This window comes from Gavia stellata, chromosome Z, assembly GCF_030936135.1.
Source record: "Gavia stellata isolate bGavSte3 chromosome Z, bGavSte3.hap2, whole genome shotgun sequence".
NCBI lineage: Eukaryota > Metazoa > Chordata > Aves > Gaviiformes > Gaviidae > Gavia > Gavia stellata.
Window position 1 is genome coordinate 57,237,532 of NC_082637.1, and position 15,594 is coordinate 57,253,125.

At 44.8% G+C, this 15,594-nt stretch overlaps 1 protein-coding gene across 1 annotated transcript; it reads left to right on the forward strand.

The window, feature by feature from the left end:
* Nucleotides 1-4,655: 4,655 nt before the first annotated feature.
* On the forward strand, nt 4,656-14,381 carry FNTA (farnesyltransferase, CAAX box, alpha). Its single transcript, XM_059833488.1, has 9 exons — nt 4,656-4,813; nt 5,566-5,651; nt 6,260-6,374; nt 7,196-7,300; nt 8,245-8,371; nt 8,792-8,940; nt 10,876-10,938; nt 12,036-12,207; nt 13,735-14,381. The coding sequence occupies exons 1-9, from the start codon at nt 4,671-4,673 to the stop codon at nt 13,861-13,863; spliced, it is 1,089 nt and encodes a 362-aa protein (XP_059689471.1). The 5' UTR covers nt 4,656-4,670; the 3' UTR covers nt 13,864-14,381.
* The last annotated feature ends 1,213 nt before the right edge of the window (nt 14,382-15,594 follow it).

Consider the following 15,594-nt stretch of genomic DNA (forward strand, 5'->3'; position numbering starts at 1 on the left):
CGGTGCGGCGCTGTCCGTACTTGAAGCGGGGCACACACGGCTCTGTCCTGTCCCAACTCCGCTAGCAAAGATGACCTTGCAGCGCTTTCCCACCTCGGTCAGGTCGAGCGGAGGCCCCGAGGGCCTGAGGGAAGGAGGATAAATCACCAGCCCCGCCTGTCCTGCGAGAGCAGCAGCTCCCTGCAAACCCTTCCAAACTTCCTACCAGCTCTCTGTGCCGCCTGTCCTTCCAGCCCTGCCTCGCCGCATTTCTCCGGGCACAGCATCCCAGCCGGGGCTGTGCCTGCCTCCCCCCCGCTCCCCGCCGCCCCTTCCCTCCCCGAGGCTCAGCCCGTCCCGCAGCCCCCGTGGGGTCTTCAGCTCCGGCCCTGCTCCCCGCCCGAAGGTCGGGCATCCTCCGGCCATGTACTCACCCCGATAAAGCCGCTCCCGCCTCACCGCCGCCGTCCCCCTCTGGGTGGGTTTGAGGGTGTTTGGGGTGGTGGTGTGTTTTTTTTACTTTCAGTTTGTGCACCTACTTGGTGAGCGGAGGGAGGGGGGGCGGGTGCCGGCCGAGCGCTGCGCGGGGCCCCGCGGCGGGGCGGCGCGGATCCGCACCTCCCTCCGCCCACCGCGCTGCCCGGCGCGGGGGGGCAGGGGCGGGCCCGGCTCCCCTCGGGGTCCCCAAGGCCCCGAAGAGGAAACGCAGAGGGCTAATCGGCCTGAGAGCGCGATCACTTCAAACCCCCTCCCACTGCTCTTCCTGCAATCCCGCACTGCAAGACCTCACACGCCCCCAAAAATAAGTCCGTCCCTGCCACTGATTTCTACAGCTGTTAGCATAATTGCGCTTTTTGCGGTTTAATTTTTTTGCAACAGTGCCGTTATTTTAGCTGGTACTACCTTGACGAGGACGCAGATTGACTGCATCAACCCAGAGCGCTGTCAGAAAAAGAAATGCGTCACGGAAGTTGGGAAGCCCCGAGGCGCCTGGAGAGCCGGCTGCGGCTCACAGACAGGGAACGCGTCCCTCTTCCCCCAGGAAGGGCTGCGGCAGGCGGCCCGCCCGAGACCGTGGGTTGCTCGCAGCTTTGCCGAGGGGTCCCCACAGGGCCGTGCCTAGCAGTCAGGAAACATTCCTCTCTGCCCACTCGGTGTTTCCAGAGGCTGGGCCCCCTTCCATGCAGTTCTTGGCATTTGTAGCGATTCTGAAAGGTTGGTTTTGCAGACTCGGACCAAAGCCTCTGTTCATCCACCTGATACACACACATGAACCATACAGGTTTATATAAATAACACATCTATCTCAGACATACACATCTGTATTGTTCAACACAGAGATACCCGATACCTACACACTTCTTCATATGTACGTGTATTTATACACAAACACTGGAAAGTGCCGTATCTGCTGCTTTTAACCCACATGTGGCAGGTAGGGGAGGTGCAAGAGAGCGATTACCTGGGAGAGTGGCGGGAGGAAGAATCCCAGAGGAGGCAGAGGGAATACCTGATGTGCCTGGATTGAAATGCATGAGTGATATAAATTGCACAAATGTTACACACACAGCACATCTCCTATGCCTGCAGCCTTCCTGAGAGGATCACAGCGGACAACCTGAATCCAGCCCTCTGCGGCAGTTAAAATGACCCCTGCCATAGTGGCTCTGTCCCCTTTCCTCCATAGCTATGGCTTGCCTGCAGCGCATTTGGAGCAGCGCCCACCTCTTGCTGCACATAGTGCACGGATTTCTCGCTCAGCTACCAGGCTTCTCCTAAGATGAAAACTAGTCACTGACACTGCAGAGCTGGGACATGACAGTTATTTATCCTCCACTCTTCGTTCAGAGCTTCATCGCAGCTCTCGTCACATTTGTTGCTTCTTCCCAAAGGTCCTAGCTGCTGGAGTCGTATTTTTAAGTAGAAGCTTCAGGTGGGGTTTTAATATTTTCTGTGAAGTGTGGTTTCAGGTATTAGACCTGTAACACGAATGATCTCCGCTGGCTCTGAGCCAGGAGGCATGCAGCAAGACCCTCCAAGTATTACTTTGTAAAGCAGATCCATGCTAAGGCAGACTTCCAGTTTTGCAGGCCTGACTAAGGCTTTCAGAGTGCCCTGAGACTGCGAGGACTGCAGCTAGCATGCCACAACAAGTGTGTAGTTCAATAAATTAAACTGAGCTGTTGGAAACGGATTGCAAGCCTGTGGTACAGTTTATGGAAGGATTTGCTCTGATCCCACTGGGTTTTGGTCTGGTCCATCATTTTAAAACTCAGTTATACTCATGGCTTTCAAGCTTCCTCAGTTCGCAGGTTCCTTCCTCAGTTCCACGGGTTCAGACTGAAAATGAAGAAGCTAGTCCTAAGGCCAGTGGAATAGCTATCCTACCTGCTATCCCTCCCATGCCACCAGCGAAATATTCTTGGACCAGCTCCATCCAGTGGCTGGCGTCAGCAAAGCTCACTTTTGATTCTTGTCCTGCTATGCCCCTCTGAGGAAATAAGCTCCTATTGCAGGATCTGGCCTGTCTGTAATCCATGTTAAATAGCTGGTAAAGATGATGCCATCATAAGCATTGGCAACAGCAGGTCATTACGTGTTAGTTCTGGAGGAAGCACGACCAAAAAACCAAAATTGTTGCTCAAATGGCGGAGCTAATCAACCAGATTTCTTAAAGATCTGTGTCTCAGGTGTCCTCTGCCCTTGGAGAGCTGTTGGTATCTGATGAACTCGCAATGCAACCTTCCCCTCCACAGGTCAGGAACAGCAACTTTCCTTTCTGCTCTGTCTCTTACAAAACAGGATTTACTGCCTTTGAGGTTTCTCTCATTCATAGGTGCACATTTCCTCTGATCTGTTTACAGTTTTAATATACCTTTTTTCTTTCTAGGCCTGTCTTGGTTCTTTCTCTCTTTTTTCAGAATGTTCTGCATTTTATAACTTTTTTCTTTCACTTAGGTACTGCTGGATATAATCTCTGTCTCTAGGTAAGTCTTTCTCCATTTCCTTTCTGTTATATTCATAGTCCTATAGTCCAAAGCAACCTTTCAGTAGATTGCTCTGTTTTTTTTCCCTCCATTATGATATTACTGTAGTCTATATTACTGTAACACCCACAGGCACCAACCAAACTATGCACTCCAAACAGTCACTGTACGAACATCCCTGCAGAAACAAATGAAGTCCCCAAGTGCACAATTAAAATAGACAGGGACGAAAAAAGGCAGAGAGGCAACGAAAGCGCAGAGGTCAAGTGACTTCCCAAAGGAGACAAAGCTGCTCAGTGACAGAAGAACCACCTGCGGGCCTGATTCTTCCTTGTCCTGGACCTTGTGTTTCTATTTGCAGGTGTGCATTCATACTCCTTCATTGTTGCTCTGGCACCATTCTTCTTCCTGTAAAATAATTGTAAACATGTGACACACCTACAGCCGTTTCAACTCAAGCACCCCAGAATTAACGACTTTAACCCCTTCCACCACACAGAATGATTTCCCACCTCCCTGAATGTACAGCACAGTTGCAGATGTATGCACGATCCTTACTACACACGTGTTCTGCCTGTCTTTAACCCTCCCCTCTCTAAAGCATCTCAGCATGCCCCAGATTACAAACGTGTGTCACTGGGTCAGCTGCTTTTCCTAGTGACTATCTTCAGCTCAGCTACTTTGTCCTAGTGGCCAATATCACTTCAGAGGATCTTCATCCTTCCCCGATTTCACCCACTGGTTACAACTGGCTGTTTCAAAGCCTCATCTAATTCCACCTTTTACAGAGACCAGATTCCTCAGCCTTGCCCTGTCAGAAAGTTCGACCCTAAAATGGTGCCATTTTGTGAGTTTCCATAGGGGAGGAAACGCAGCTCACTGTGCCTGCAGCACCTTAGTGCCTTAGCATCAGTAATGCCAAGGACCTGCCATTTGCAGCTCTGTAACTTTTCACCTCAGCTGCTGCAGCAGCATTTCCCAGAGGCTCCGTTTTCCCGTGTGCTCCCATACTGTCAGTCCAGTGCTGTTGGTCTCATGGCCTTGCTCCTACAAACCCTGATATTGGTGTTAGGGTGGGTTCTCACAGAAAGTACAGTACTGCTGGCATGAGGAATGCCTCCCTTCACTTCTTGTGTCTCAGATTCGAGTTTATAGTAGTGAAAATCATGCATCAAGCACAACAGAGTAGGTAGCAGCCACCCAAATAACCGATGAGCACTATCCCACAACACAAGGACAGGGACATGACCATCGGTCAGGGCGCAACGCTGACAGACCCTGCTGGGACCACAGGTTTTCGCCAGGGCACGGTGGAAGGGGATGAACGCACTGGAGAAGTACCCCAGCCGCGGGGCCCCGGCCCGGCCCAGCCCGGCCCGCCGCCTCCCCCGGTACATTTCCGAGGGTTAATTAGCAGGCCCGTGGATTAAAGCTCCTCAGGGCGCAGCGCAGCCCCTGGGCGCTGCCGGTACCAGCCAGGCCTCCGGGGTCGGAGGGCAGCCGCCTGCCCAGCCGCCGGCCCAGCGCCACCGCCCGGCGGGTTCCGGCCAGGCCCCGGCGGCGGGAAGGGCCTCGCTCAGCCCCCGCCGCCGAACCCCCGCCCTCCGCGCCAGGGGAGGCGACAGCGAGCCAGGCGGCCGCTCTGCCCCCGCCGCCGCGCCGGCCTCGATGGTTCCGCCAGGCCCCGGAAGCAGCGGCGGGACGATGGCGGCAGAGGAGACGGCGGCGGCGGAGCTGCAGCCGGACCGGGAGGGCGACGGCGAGCTGGAGGGCGGTTTCGGGCAGCTGCTGGAAGAGGAGGAGGAGGCGGAGGAGGAGGGGGAGGACCGCTGCTACGTGCTGTACAGGTACGGCCGCGGCAGCGCAGCCCCTGAGCGGCCGGGACGGGGCTCTCTCCGCCACGGGCGCGAGGGCGGTGGCGGCGCGGAGCGTCACGCCGCGTCACGTGGAGGCGTGTTGCGCGCGCGCCCCCGGAAGCGTCTCTCGGGGTGGGGGGCGCGGGATGGCGGAGCCGGCGCCGGGGGGCGGCAGCGGGCCGTGGCAGCCGCCCCTGCTGCTGGGGCGGGGGGAGGAGGAGGAGGATGAAGAGGAGGAGAAAAAGAGGGGGTTTGGCTATGAGCTCTACAGGTAATGCCCCGCCGGCCCGCGGGGCAGGCCGTGGGATGGGTGGAGGAGGAGGGGCCGGGCGCGACGGCGGGAGGTGCCAGGGCTTGTGAGGTGGGGTGCCAGCCGCTGCCGTCTCAAGGCGGTAGTGTCGCCAGCGGGAGCAGAAAGCCTTAGGATGAAAGAGGCGGCTGCCTGCTTACGCTGAAAGCCGCTGGTGTCGCGTACCGCTGGAACCCGAGTCAGCGTCGCGGCTGTGACAGTCTGAGGGCGGGGTGACCGATTACTTTCGTCTCCCAAGTTGTCTTACAACTGGGTCAGTACCTCCTTTACTTGTTTATATCCTGGTCTATGCTATAGACAATAATATAGCGACAGTAATAGTGGTCGCTGGGAACAAAGATGGATTGCTGGACGTAGGTGTCTGCGTGTAGTGTTTTGAGTAGCTTTTTGTGCTTTTTAGAAGCATTGAAAAGACAAAAACATGTATTTACAGGGACAGGAAGGAATGGGCAGATATTGAACCTGTCCCTCAAAATGATGGGCCAAATCCTGTTGTTCAGATCATCTACAGTGAAAAATGTAAGTTTTAAATACGTTCTGCGCTGAAAACTTAACGTGGCTAAATTTGTATCTGTCCTTAGTGTTGTTAAAGCAAGGCTTCACGTTTTGGATAAGATATTTTCTAGAATAGTACTGTGAAGAAATTAATTTAATATTCAGTGTGTTATGGTGGTTGTGTGGGATGTTTTCATCAGGCATCTCTGAAGTTCAGTCTTCACCTGAGATGTCACTAGCCAAAGTTTTATTTTAAGATCATGTGCCTTAAGAGGTAGTACGACAGACAGTTCGCTTCACATAATAAGGCATTTCTAGCCCACAAGTGGAAGAGAGACTTATGAAGCTGCCGTATCTGGGAGAATAGTGTGAGTAAGCAGCAAGGAACTTTTCTGATTGTTTTAGGTATTATTCAGATGGCGTGTTTTTAAAATATTTTTGCAGCTTTTTGGTATACTAATATCATTTATAGGTTTCAATCAGCAGTGCTCTCAGAGCAATATGTAGCTATCATTTTAAAGAGGTATACTTAAAGTACACAAAATGGGAAGTAACTTCAAAGGGTTATTAACCTTACACCCTAATCAGGTCATTGTCTCATATCCTTGGATAAGATGCTGTTATCTATTTAGTTCGAGATGTCTACGATTACTTCCGGGCTGTTCTGCAGCGGGATGAGAGAAGCGAAAGAGCTTTCAAGCTAACAGCAGATGCCATTGAGTTAAATGCTGCAAACTACACAGTATGGTAAGTGATAATCTTGGGATTATTTCTACTGCCATTTGATTGCTGACCTCTTATGTCTTTAATAATTTTATTAGTCTAATCAGGGCATGCCTGCTTGAGTTTACGCAGAGGAATAGTGTGACTTCCAGTGAACTGCTGAAGAAGGACTTTGTTCAGCGTTTTCCATGTCTCTTTTTGATTAATTCATTTGGCTTTGAGGATGTTATCAATCAAGGTCAGGATTAGCCATAAAAAGAACTTTGCTGTTTAAAATTAGATCATTTACTGATAATGTGGCCTTGGCAAAATGGCTGACTTCAAGAAGAGGCATAAAAGCATGATAGCTGCCTTTTCCTGCCAAATAATTGTATGATTACTAAATAGTGCATTTTAGAAGATCTGTCAGGTTAATGTTCAGTTAGGTAATGAATAAACAGTGAATTTCTGATATTCAGAGTAGGGCCTTTTAACTTGTGAATGCTAACAAGTACATCTTGTACATCTTTATTTCACTAACTTGCATAAAATCAGAACGTTTACATTATTTTAAGTACAGAAGTTATAGTTTCTGTGATGATAAGACTAGTGTGGGTAGACAGAGGTTAATCTGAAACAGGATTGCTGTGATCTTAGATGACATACTGTTGTAACCAGTTGTATTTCAGTTCTCCACTGTTTGATAATCGAATGGCCTTTAAAAGAACTGGATACAGGTTTAGTTTTTGCAGTCTTTTTAACTCAATATCTATTAGAAGAACTGTGAACAACGGTTCTTCTATGTTCTCCTCTGTGAATTTTAGGAAAGCCCTGTTGCAGTGTTCAAATGCTTGACTTTTATACAGGCATTTCCGGAGAGTCCTCCTGCAGTCTTTGGGAAAGGATCTCCATGAGGAACTGAAGTATATTACAGCTATCATTGAAGATCAGCCAAAGAACTACCAAGTGTGGTAAAGTCATGTTTTCTTTTCAGTTCTTAACGGTTTTTGCAGATAATTTTTGTTTCGGAAATTGTCTAGAGTAAGTTGTGATCATTGATCATAACAGTTGATAATAGTTGCTTCCTACATTTACTGCAGTGCCAGTAGTGGAGGTGTTAAATGGAGTTGCATCAGTATCACTGCCAAAGTCCTCTTTAACAGTTTCTTCTAAACATATGATTATGACATGCTGAGAAGGTCTTGTTTTCTTTTAATTTCAATTTTTAAACTCTCAAAATAAGTCTGACAGATCAAAAAAAAATGACGGATGAAAAGGCAAACAAGAAGACAAATAGAAATTTAGTATTTTTTCTTTTATTGGCTCTTGGAGTTTGCTTACCTGTTGTTGGGTTTTTCCCAAGTGAATGGGACTAGGCAAAACAGCAGCATTGTTATTGCTAAACAAATTATGTAGTACTAGAAAATTTTATTCTGCTGAAGACTTTGGCCATGAGCATTAGAAGTGGAAACATGTTACTTCAAGTAAACATAACTTGTCTAAAAGGAGGCGATTGGCCAGTGTGTGGTCAAGCATTGGAACAGGCTGCTCAGGGAGGTGGTGGAGTCACCGTCACTGGAGGTGTTCAAAAAAGGTGTGGACATGGCACTGCGGGACACGGTTTAGTGGGCATGGTGGTGTTGGGTTGATGGTTGGACTTGATGATCTTATAGGTCTTTTCCAACCTTAATGATTCTGTGATTCTGTATGTGTAGTTAGAATTTCTTACATTGTAGGTATGCATCATATATTTCTCAGAGCCAAGTGAAATGATCTGGTATATTTAATTTGAAGTATTTAACTAGTGTTCTTTTTTCTAAGTAGTACACTTGCTATATGCTGTTTTAACACAGACCACATGTTCACAAAAAATTTTTAGACTGTTCTAGAAATAGTTTCCCCCTTTTGTCATTAGGCATCACAGACGGGTGTTGGTGGAGTGGCTGCAGGATCCATCCCAAGAGCTTGAGTTCATAGCTGACATTCTTAACCAAGATGCCAAAAATTACCACGCATGGCAACACAGACAGTGGGTTATTCAGGTATTGTATCCACAGAACTCTTGGTTCACTAAATAACCTGCTCACTTTGTAGAGTTTTGCTTCTCAAATACAATCTGAATTGCATTTGGCACTTTGTTTCTGTAGGCTGAAGGGGGGAAAAACAATTGCATTTTAATGTGTGGTAGAGTTTAGCTATAAACTTGCCTTTTAGGAAGTGAGTTCAAAAAGGTCTATTGTTGGCTGCTTACTATTATGTGTGTGAATTTAATGATGAGCTAATACCACTGGGTGCAACTGAATAGTGTAGTGTGTTCCTAGTGCACCCTTCCTTATTCTTGTTTGGACTTTGTGCTGATTTCTTTAAAAAAATCTGCATCAGAGAACTTAGGAGCAAGGAGAATATATTTTAAAAAATATAAAATTTTGATTGCGATATTTTCTCTTACTCACTTCCCATAGGAGTTCAAATTATGGGACAATGAACTGGAATACGTAGACCAGCTTTTGCGGGAAGATGTGAGAAACAACTCTGTTTGGAACCAACGACACTTTGTAATTTTCAACACTACCGGCTATGATGATCCAGCAGTCCTAGACAGAGAAGTCCAGTTAGTAATGCTGTTCATGCTCCCATTAAGAATTCTCCATTACATGAAAACAAAGGAATACTTTGACAGTCCCTGTGGGCTTGTCTTTCCTGTTTTTAATGCAGTTTTAGGGCTTGCTCTCATGGATCAAGTGTTAGTGCATATATAGATGTGTTCAGTACCACTGACTTGTTGAGTTGTACTGAAGCAAGCTATGCTTACCCTGGGCAAAGTATTCTCATGAATCTGTCTTCCTGCTCTGCTGTTTACTGTGCAAACAAAACTTTTGGCTTTTTATAGTCAGCTAGCTGTAGTGGAACAACCTGCAGAAAATCTGTGACACTGGAACCATATAAGTTTTGCTGTTCATTAGTATCTGACATCCTACCCCTGGAAGGCTTGGAAGAAGAGGCACTCTGTGTTATACTAAACTGCTGTTTTAGTAGTACAGTAGCCACAATGATTTAAAGATAACATGGATGTGGATTGTAGGAAAAGGAATTGCGTTTTGTGAGGAATTGCGCTTTGTGAGGAATTTGATGCAGCTGGAAAAAGAAAGGAGCTTTCAGGGGTATGTGGTCAGCACAAAGACAACTACCTGTGTGAGCTGGCTAGTTTTGAGGAAAATGAGATTTAGAAACTGTTCTGAAGTGCTATGTTTGTAACTGAAGACAGACTGGGCTTCTAGCCATTTATTTTACTACTGATGGTGGTAAGGGAAGCTTCCTTGTATGGTTTTCACATCTCAGACTGCTGATCAGGGTTGATGGTTATGAGAAGATGTTTGTCTAAAGTGAACAAGCAATGAAAATAAGGTACTGCAACTTTTTGGAGTTATTCTTCAGAAGACTGAGTCTCTGAATAGGTCCATTGGTACATTGTTCATAGAGGATCCCAGCCCCCACCACCTTTCATTGCTGTCTTTGCAAACTGCTGTAAGTTTTACTTCTCTTCCAGTTTATAACTTTCATGCAGATTAATAAATCTGAACCATTTCCATGACTTAGGCTTGGATATTTCCAGCTTCTTCTCTCCAGAGGTTAGATCTGACATCCTCCCTTGATCTGTTTATACATGGTGCTATGTTCAAGATAATTGGATACCATCTTAGGAATCAGACTGCCTAAGGTTAAGACTTTCCAGAACTGTAGTTCGGCTGCTTGTTGCTTGATAAACTTGGTCTTTGTCATAGTGACTGCAGAAGGTTAAAAAAGGTTTAGGGTTCGTTTGGGTTTTTCTCAGTACTGCTTACAGAACTTTTTACCAGTGTCTGCTGTCTCTGAAAATCAGCTGAAAGCCTAGTTATGCTGGGGAAGGACAGAAGGTAAAGTCTGTTTTGTGAAGATGAAATGTGGCTTTGCGGCTGTATGGCAGGTGCCTCTTGTTGCTTTGCTTTTAGAGGAGTTGCCTAACTGCTGCTTTAAAAGAACTGCTGCAGAAGGCTATGTGAGCTGATAGCTCAAGCCCTGCCTTTCTGTGGATTTGCTCAAGTGCAGCCTCATGAAAAAAGTTCTGCAAATAGGTACAGAACATACGACATGCAGTCATATTAATGTAGCTCACCCTGGGCTTCAATTTCACCAGCCCTTTTCAGCCCCTTGCCATTTCTGAGCATCAAGACACAAGTTACTCCTTTAGCATACCGGGAGAGTATGTCATGTTGTTTCTTAGTGTAAATTATTGCTCACAATTTAGCGAACTGTTTCATTATTGTATAAAATGCAGAAAATTAAACACTTAGAATTGAAAACAGTTCTCTCAATGTCTGCCTCTCTGAGACTTGTGGTGATTTTATTGCAAGATGATGTTGACATAGGACCCAGCTGAGATGATCTGCAAAAAGATTCTGAAATATAGACTAGTGGGATGTATTTGGGAGCATCTGAGCACATTCAGGTAATTTCTAACTGCATTGTTAGTGGTTGCATTCATGACCTGTTACCTCTTTTCTCACAGGTACACTCTTGAGATGATCACAGCAGTGCCACATAATGAGAGCGCTTGGAACTATTTAAAAGGGTGAGGCATCCTTCTATGTGGGGCAAAGAGAGTACCTGTAGGTGGTGTTTTATGCCTAGCTCTGCTGGTTTTGGCTGGGATAGAGTTAATTTTCTTCATAGTAGCTAGTGTGGGGCCGTGTTTTGGATTTGTGCTGAAAACAGTGTTGATAAAGCAGGGAAGTTTTAGATACTGCTGAGCAGTGCTTACACAGAGTCAAGGCCTTTTCTGCTTCTCACACCACCCCACCAGCAGTAGGCTGGGGGTGCACAAGAAGTTGGGAGGGGACACAGCCGGGACAGCTGACCCCAACTGACCAAAGGGATATTCCAGACCATATGATGTCGTGCTCAGCTTATAAACTAGGGGGAAAGCTGGCCGGGGGACTGCTTTGGGCTGGGCATCAGTCGGAGAGTGGTGAGCAATTGTTTTCATTTGCATCACTTGCCTTTCTTGTTTGTTGTTGTAGTTATTTTCCTTTTCATTACAATTTTTATTACTATTATTGTCATTATTTTATTTCATTTCACTTATTAAACTGTTCTTATCTCAACCCACGAGCTTTCTTGCTTTTACTTTTCCTATTCTCTCCCCCATCCCACTGGGGCAGGGGGAGAGTGAGCGAGCGGCTGTGTCGTGCTTAGTTGCCAGCTGGGCTTAAACCATGACACTAGCTCTTAACTGGAAAGAGCTTGTGGCTGTTCATTCTAGTGTTGTCTGCTTAAGCAGGCAGGCAAAAACCTCCACAAGGGGTTGCTATATTAACCTAATTTCTCTGTAACTTTCCACTAAGTTTCTGGACATGTAGTTCTTGCAGGAGGATTGCAAGTACTTCTCATGCGTTTAGAAACTTCACCTGTAATGTTACTGGGTTCAAAAGCATAGAGTAGGAAGTAATGAGCATGCTTTCAGTCTAATTTCTGTTCAGTTGAGCATAACTATACTAGCTTACTACAACATGAAGCTGATTATTGCTGCATGCTGCTTACTTTCTGCCTTACTTGTATTTGCACCCTTATTTCAAAACTGATTTCCAAATAAAGGAGTCATAACAAAAATGTAATTCTTCACACCAGATTTCCAGCCTTATGTTTCAAGCCTATTAAATTCTGTTCTAGGATTCTACAGGATCATGGTCTTTCTAAGTATCCAAATCTGTTAGAGCAACTGTTGAATTTGCAGCCCAGCCACAGTTCACCCTATCTGATTGCCTTTCTTGTGGACATATATGAAGATATGCTTGAAAACCAGTGTGATAACAAGGAAGAAACACTAAACAAGGCATTGGAGGTATGTTTTGAGAGCTTAGTTTTGCTTCTCAGGGATGACATCTATTGCTCTCTTGTTTTATATCCTGACAACTGGGATTGATTTTCATAAATAGAACAGGTTACTTGTTAATCCTAGGAGCTCTATGAAGAGTTGAACGTGAAAGCCAGGTAATTACAAGGGTCTCATGAATTTATCTGTAAATAACAACTTGCCAGTTACAAAATCACTGTAAGTTTTCTTCACCTGGTAGTAAAGGTAGGTTTCTAATATTGCCTGCAGAAGAAAGGAGATGTCTGAACAATCAAGGCGTTTCCAATGCTAACTTTGTAGCATGAACTCACTTTTTTCTCTGTAGGTTGGTGAATCTTCTTCTCAGAGTATCTGTATCTAATCAGAATCTCAAGCTCCCTTTGCACTTCTTAGCTCTTTCTAAGAAAGCTGGCAGAATTAGCTTAAAGGCCGGCAAGCACTGGGGACATCAGTAAGGAATGTCGGGCACCATTTCCTACAGAGAAAAATTACTTCTGGCAATGTTGTGTATCTCCCTGTGCTTCATATTCGGGCAACTCCTTGTTGTGGTTTGAAGTATAGTTTTTACAAGAACACTTTTCATTCACTGTGTAATGTAATTAGAGCTGCAGTTCTTGTCTGGAAGTCTCTATGTGTTCCAACACCGTTCTTTCTCAACATTTTTCCTTTATTGTGTTCCAGGACCAGAGTGTAAATAAGTGCAGTTGTACCTCTCAGATTCATGCCCCTTTATACTATTTTACTTTGAGTTTGACTTCTTCATCTATTTAGGCATCAAAGCTCCTGTTTCTCAACTCTGGTTCACTGAGTAAGGCATTATCATCTGCATAATAAAAGTGAATTGACTAGAACATTTGTAAGCAGTGTTCATACCATATAAATTTTGCAGAGTATATCCTGAGAGTAGGGTTGACTTCTGCTGTGACTCACTGCTCACTCAGATCAAAATAAAACAAAAACCAGAACACGTAGAAGTGTGTGCATAGCAGCAGCTCTAACATGTTGTGAGAGAACGTTACTGACTTGCATGGAGAATCCTTTTGGGACAGTCTGCTGAGAGAAAAACCATAAACAAAATATCTCATGTCTGTCCAGCGGGAGTGCTCAAGATTCAAGAGCAGGATGTTCTCCCACTGTTCTAAATGAAGTAGTTTACAGCCTACTGGATTACTACAAGACAATCAAGATTGTCGAGAAGTGACAAGCATACTACAGGGTGAATAGGCTGGGATAGATGACGAGTGGCAGGCATGGAAAGGAGTCATGGGGAAGCAGCTGCAACTGAAATAGGACTGGAGAGATTTTTGTGCAGTGACGGGTTGATTGACTACCAATTGGAGTTGACATCAGTTTGAGGTCATTGGACAGTTGCAATTCTGGTGAATAAAACAGGTGTTGCTAAGAAAGGTGTTTCTAATATTGGCTGAACCATATATCATATGCATTTTATAAATATAATTATGGATTACATAAGCTTTTGGTATAACACTCCAATCTCTCAATTTTCTTTCATAGTTGTGTGAAATTCTGGCTAAAGAAAAAGACACCATCCGAAAGGAATACTGGAGATATATCGGAAGGTCCCTTAAGAACAAGCACAGCTCGGGCACTGAACAGAGCACACTGGCAGACAAGCAGCAGTAACTGAACATGGAGGAAAACAATGTTAAGCTCTAAAGCAGTACTAAGTAGGGTCATCAAGTAGTTTAAAATCCAGTGTAGTATTCCCCTGTTGAAGAGGTATTGCAATGGAAGAAGAGTGCAGAGTGCTGTATAGTCTCAGGTCACTGCTGCTATTGGTGATAGCTCTAGGTGCAGTCAAGAAATGTATTAATGTCTAATTATGAAATGTACCAAATAAAGGGTTTATTTCCTAATAATAAATACATACAGACATACCTACTATTTATAAAGCACTAAATCAACTTCTCATGCCTCAGCTTATCCACTTGTGGTTCCTAACAGAGTCACATAAAATACTGCAGTAATGACTGCAGGTAACTTAGCTGTAGTAGATAGAAAGTAACCTACTTGTGGTTAGTGCAAGCCCGTGCTGCAGTTGTCTTATGTGGGAGCAGCTACACAACACTGACACCACGTGCTATTGTATGCAGCTAACACCAAGTGTCATTTTGTAATAAAATCAGATCACTTAAAGCATTTGTCTGAAATTTTTTAGTGTGTTTCTTTTGGTCTTCAGATGTGCATGGTCTGTTCTTCTCAGATGCTAATAGAGATAAAATAACCCTTTTAGGTTTCTTGAATTCTATTGCATTGAGGTGTCTTTTGCACTGGAGTATTCTCATCCCAGAAATGTCCAATACACTTGACGTATTCATTGGAGCCTGGAATTCTTATCTGCAGTCAGGAAACATGTTTTGAGGACCCTACCCTAGAAGATCGGCTTAGCTTTCCTTGGAATTCTGTTCAGACAGCTGCAAATCTGAAATCCATTTTTTATTCACCCTTTGTAACCAAACCAAACTAGTCATAGGTCAGAAGAGATTAACTGGTTGTGCTACATACCTTCACTGAACTGGAAGGGAAAGAATGGGTTTATTGGGGACTTACTCGCATTAAATGTCTTAGCTTTGTTGCTCCTACAGGATTTTCATATGTTTTCCATGCATATATTCAGCCAAGATTTTTCCTCCTCTTTGTGAAAGATACAAGGCATCTGCAGTACAAAACTGCAAACTGTGTATACCTGTACAAGAAAACTGCTGCATCTGCCCTGTTTTCAGTAAATGGCTATTGTAAACTGTGTTCTTAGCATAGAGTGCTTGTCTGAGATGAAATATTTTCTTGGAGATGATCATAAGAGGAACAAACATTAAAAGCTTCTGCTGTAATTAAACCATAGTGGAGATTATTTTAAATGCTTGAAATACGTTAATTGAATGCATTCTTTAAAACAACTCACGGGGAGTGGAATTAATATATGAAAGCTATGTAATTTTTTTAATGTTTTTGCTGCTTTCCCAGCAGCAAAGAAAACGCCTTGATAGTGACACATGAATATTTAAAATGGATATGAACATCAAACTTTTGGAGAGTTACTACCTGCTTTTTTTTTTTTTTGCCTTTTTATTTTTTTACCACAGTTGAAGCTCCAGCATAGAACAAAAAGTGTATGTTTCTACCCCCCTTAACTGTTCCTAATTGAAACTACACTAAATATGGAGTACTGATCAGACAGGATGTTCAAGGTCTTCAGGACAAAGTAATATATTTGACGTTACCAGTCAAGAAAGCTCAGAGGGATACAACAGAAAAATGCAATCCTTAAAATAAACATCATCAATGAAGAGGGAACAGAATTTTGCCTCTGCATATGGTGTTACTAAGTTCCTATATCTTTCATAAACAAAATTC

Bases quoted from the DNA above. Each gene is read 5' to 3' on its own strand.
- FNTA (XM_059833488.1), top strand. From the start codon at position 4,671: ATGGCGGCAGAGGAGACGGCGGCGGCGGAGCTGCAGCCGGACCGGGAG. The intron at 4,814-5,565 runs GTACGGCCGCGG...ATGTATTTACAG, and splicing joins CGCTGCTACGTGCTGTACAG to GGACAGGAAGGAATGGGCAG. The intron at 8,372-8,791 runs GTATTGTATCCA...CACTTCCCATAG, and splicing joins ACAGACAGTGGGTTATTCAG to GAGTTCAAATTATGGGACAA.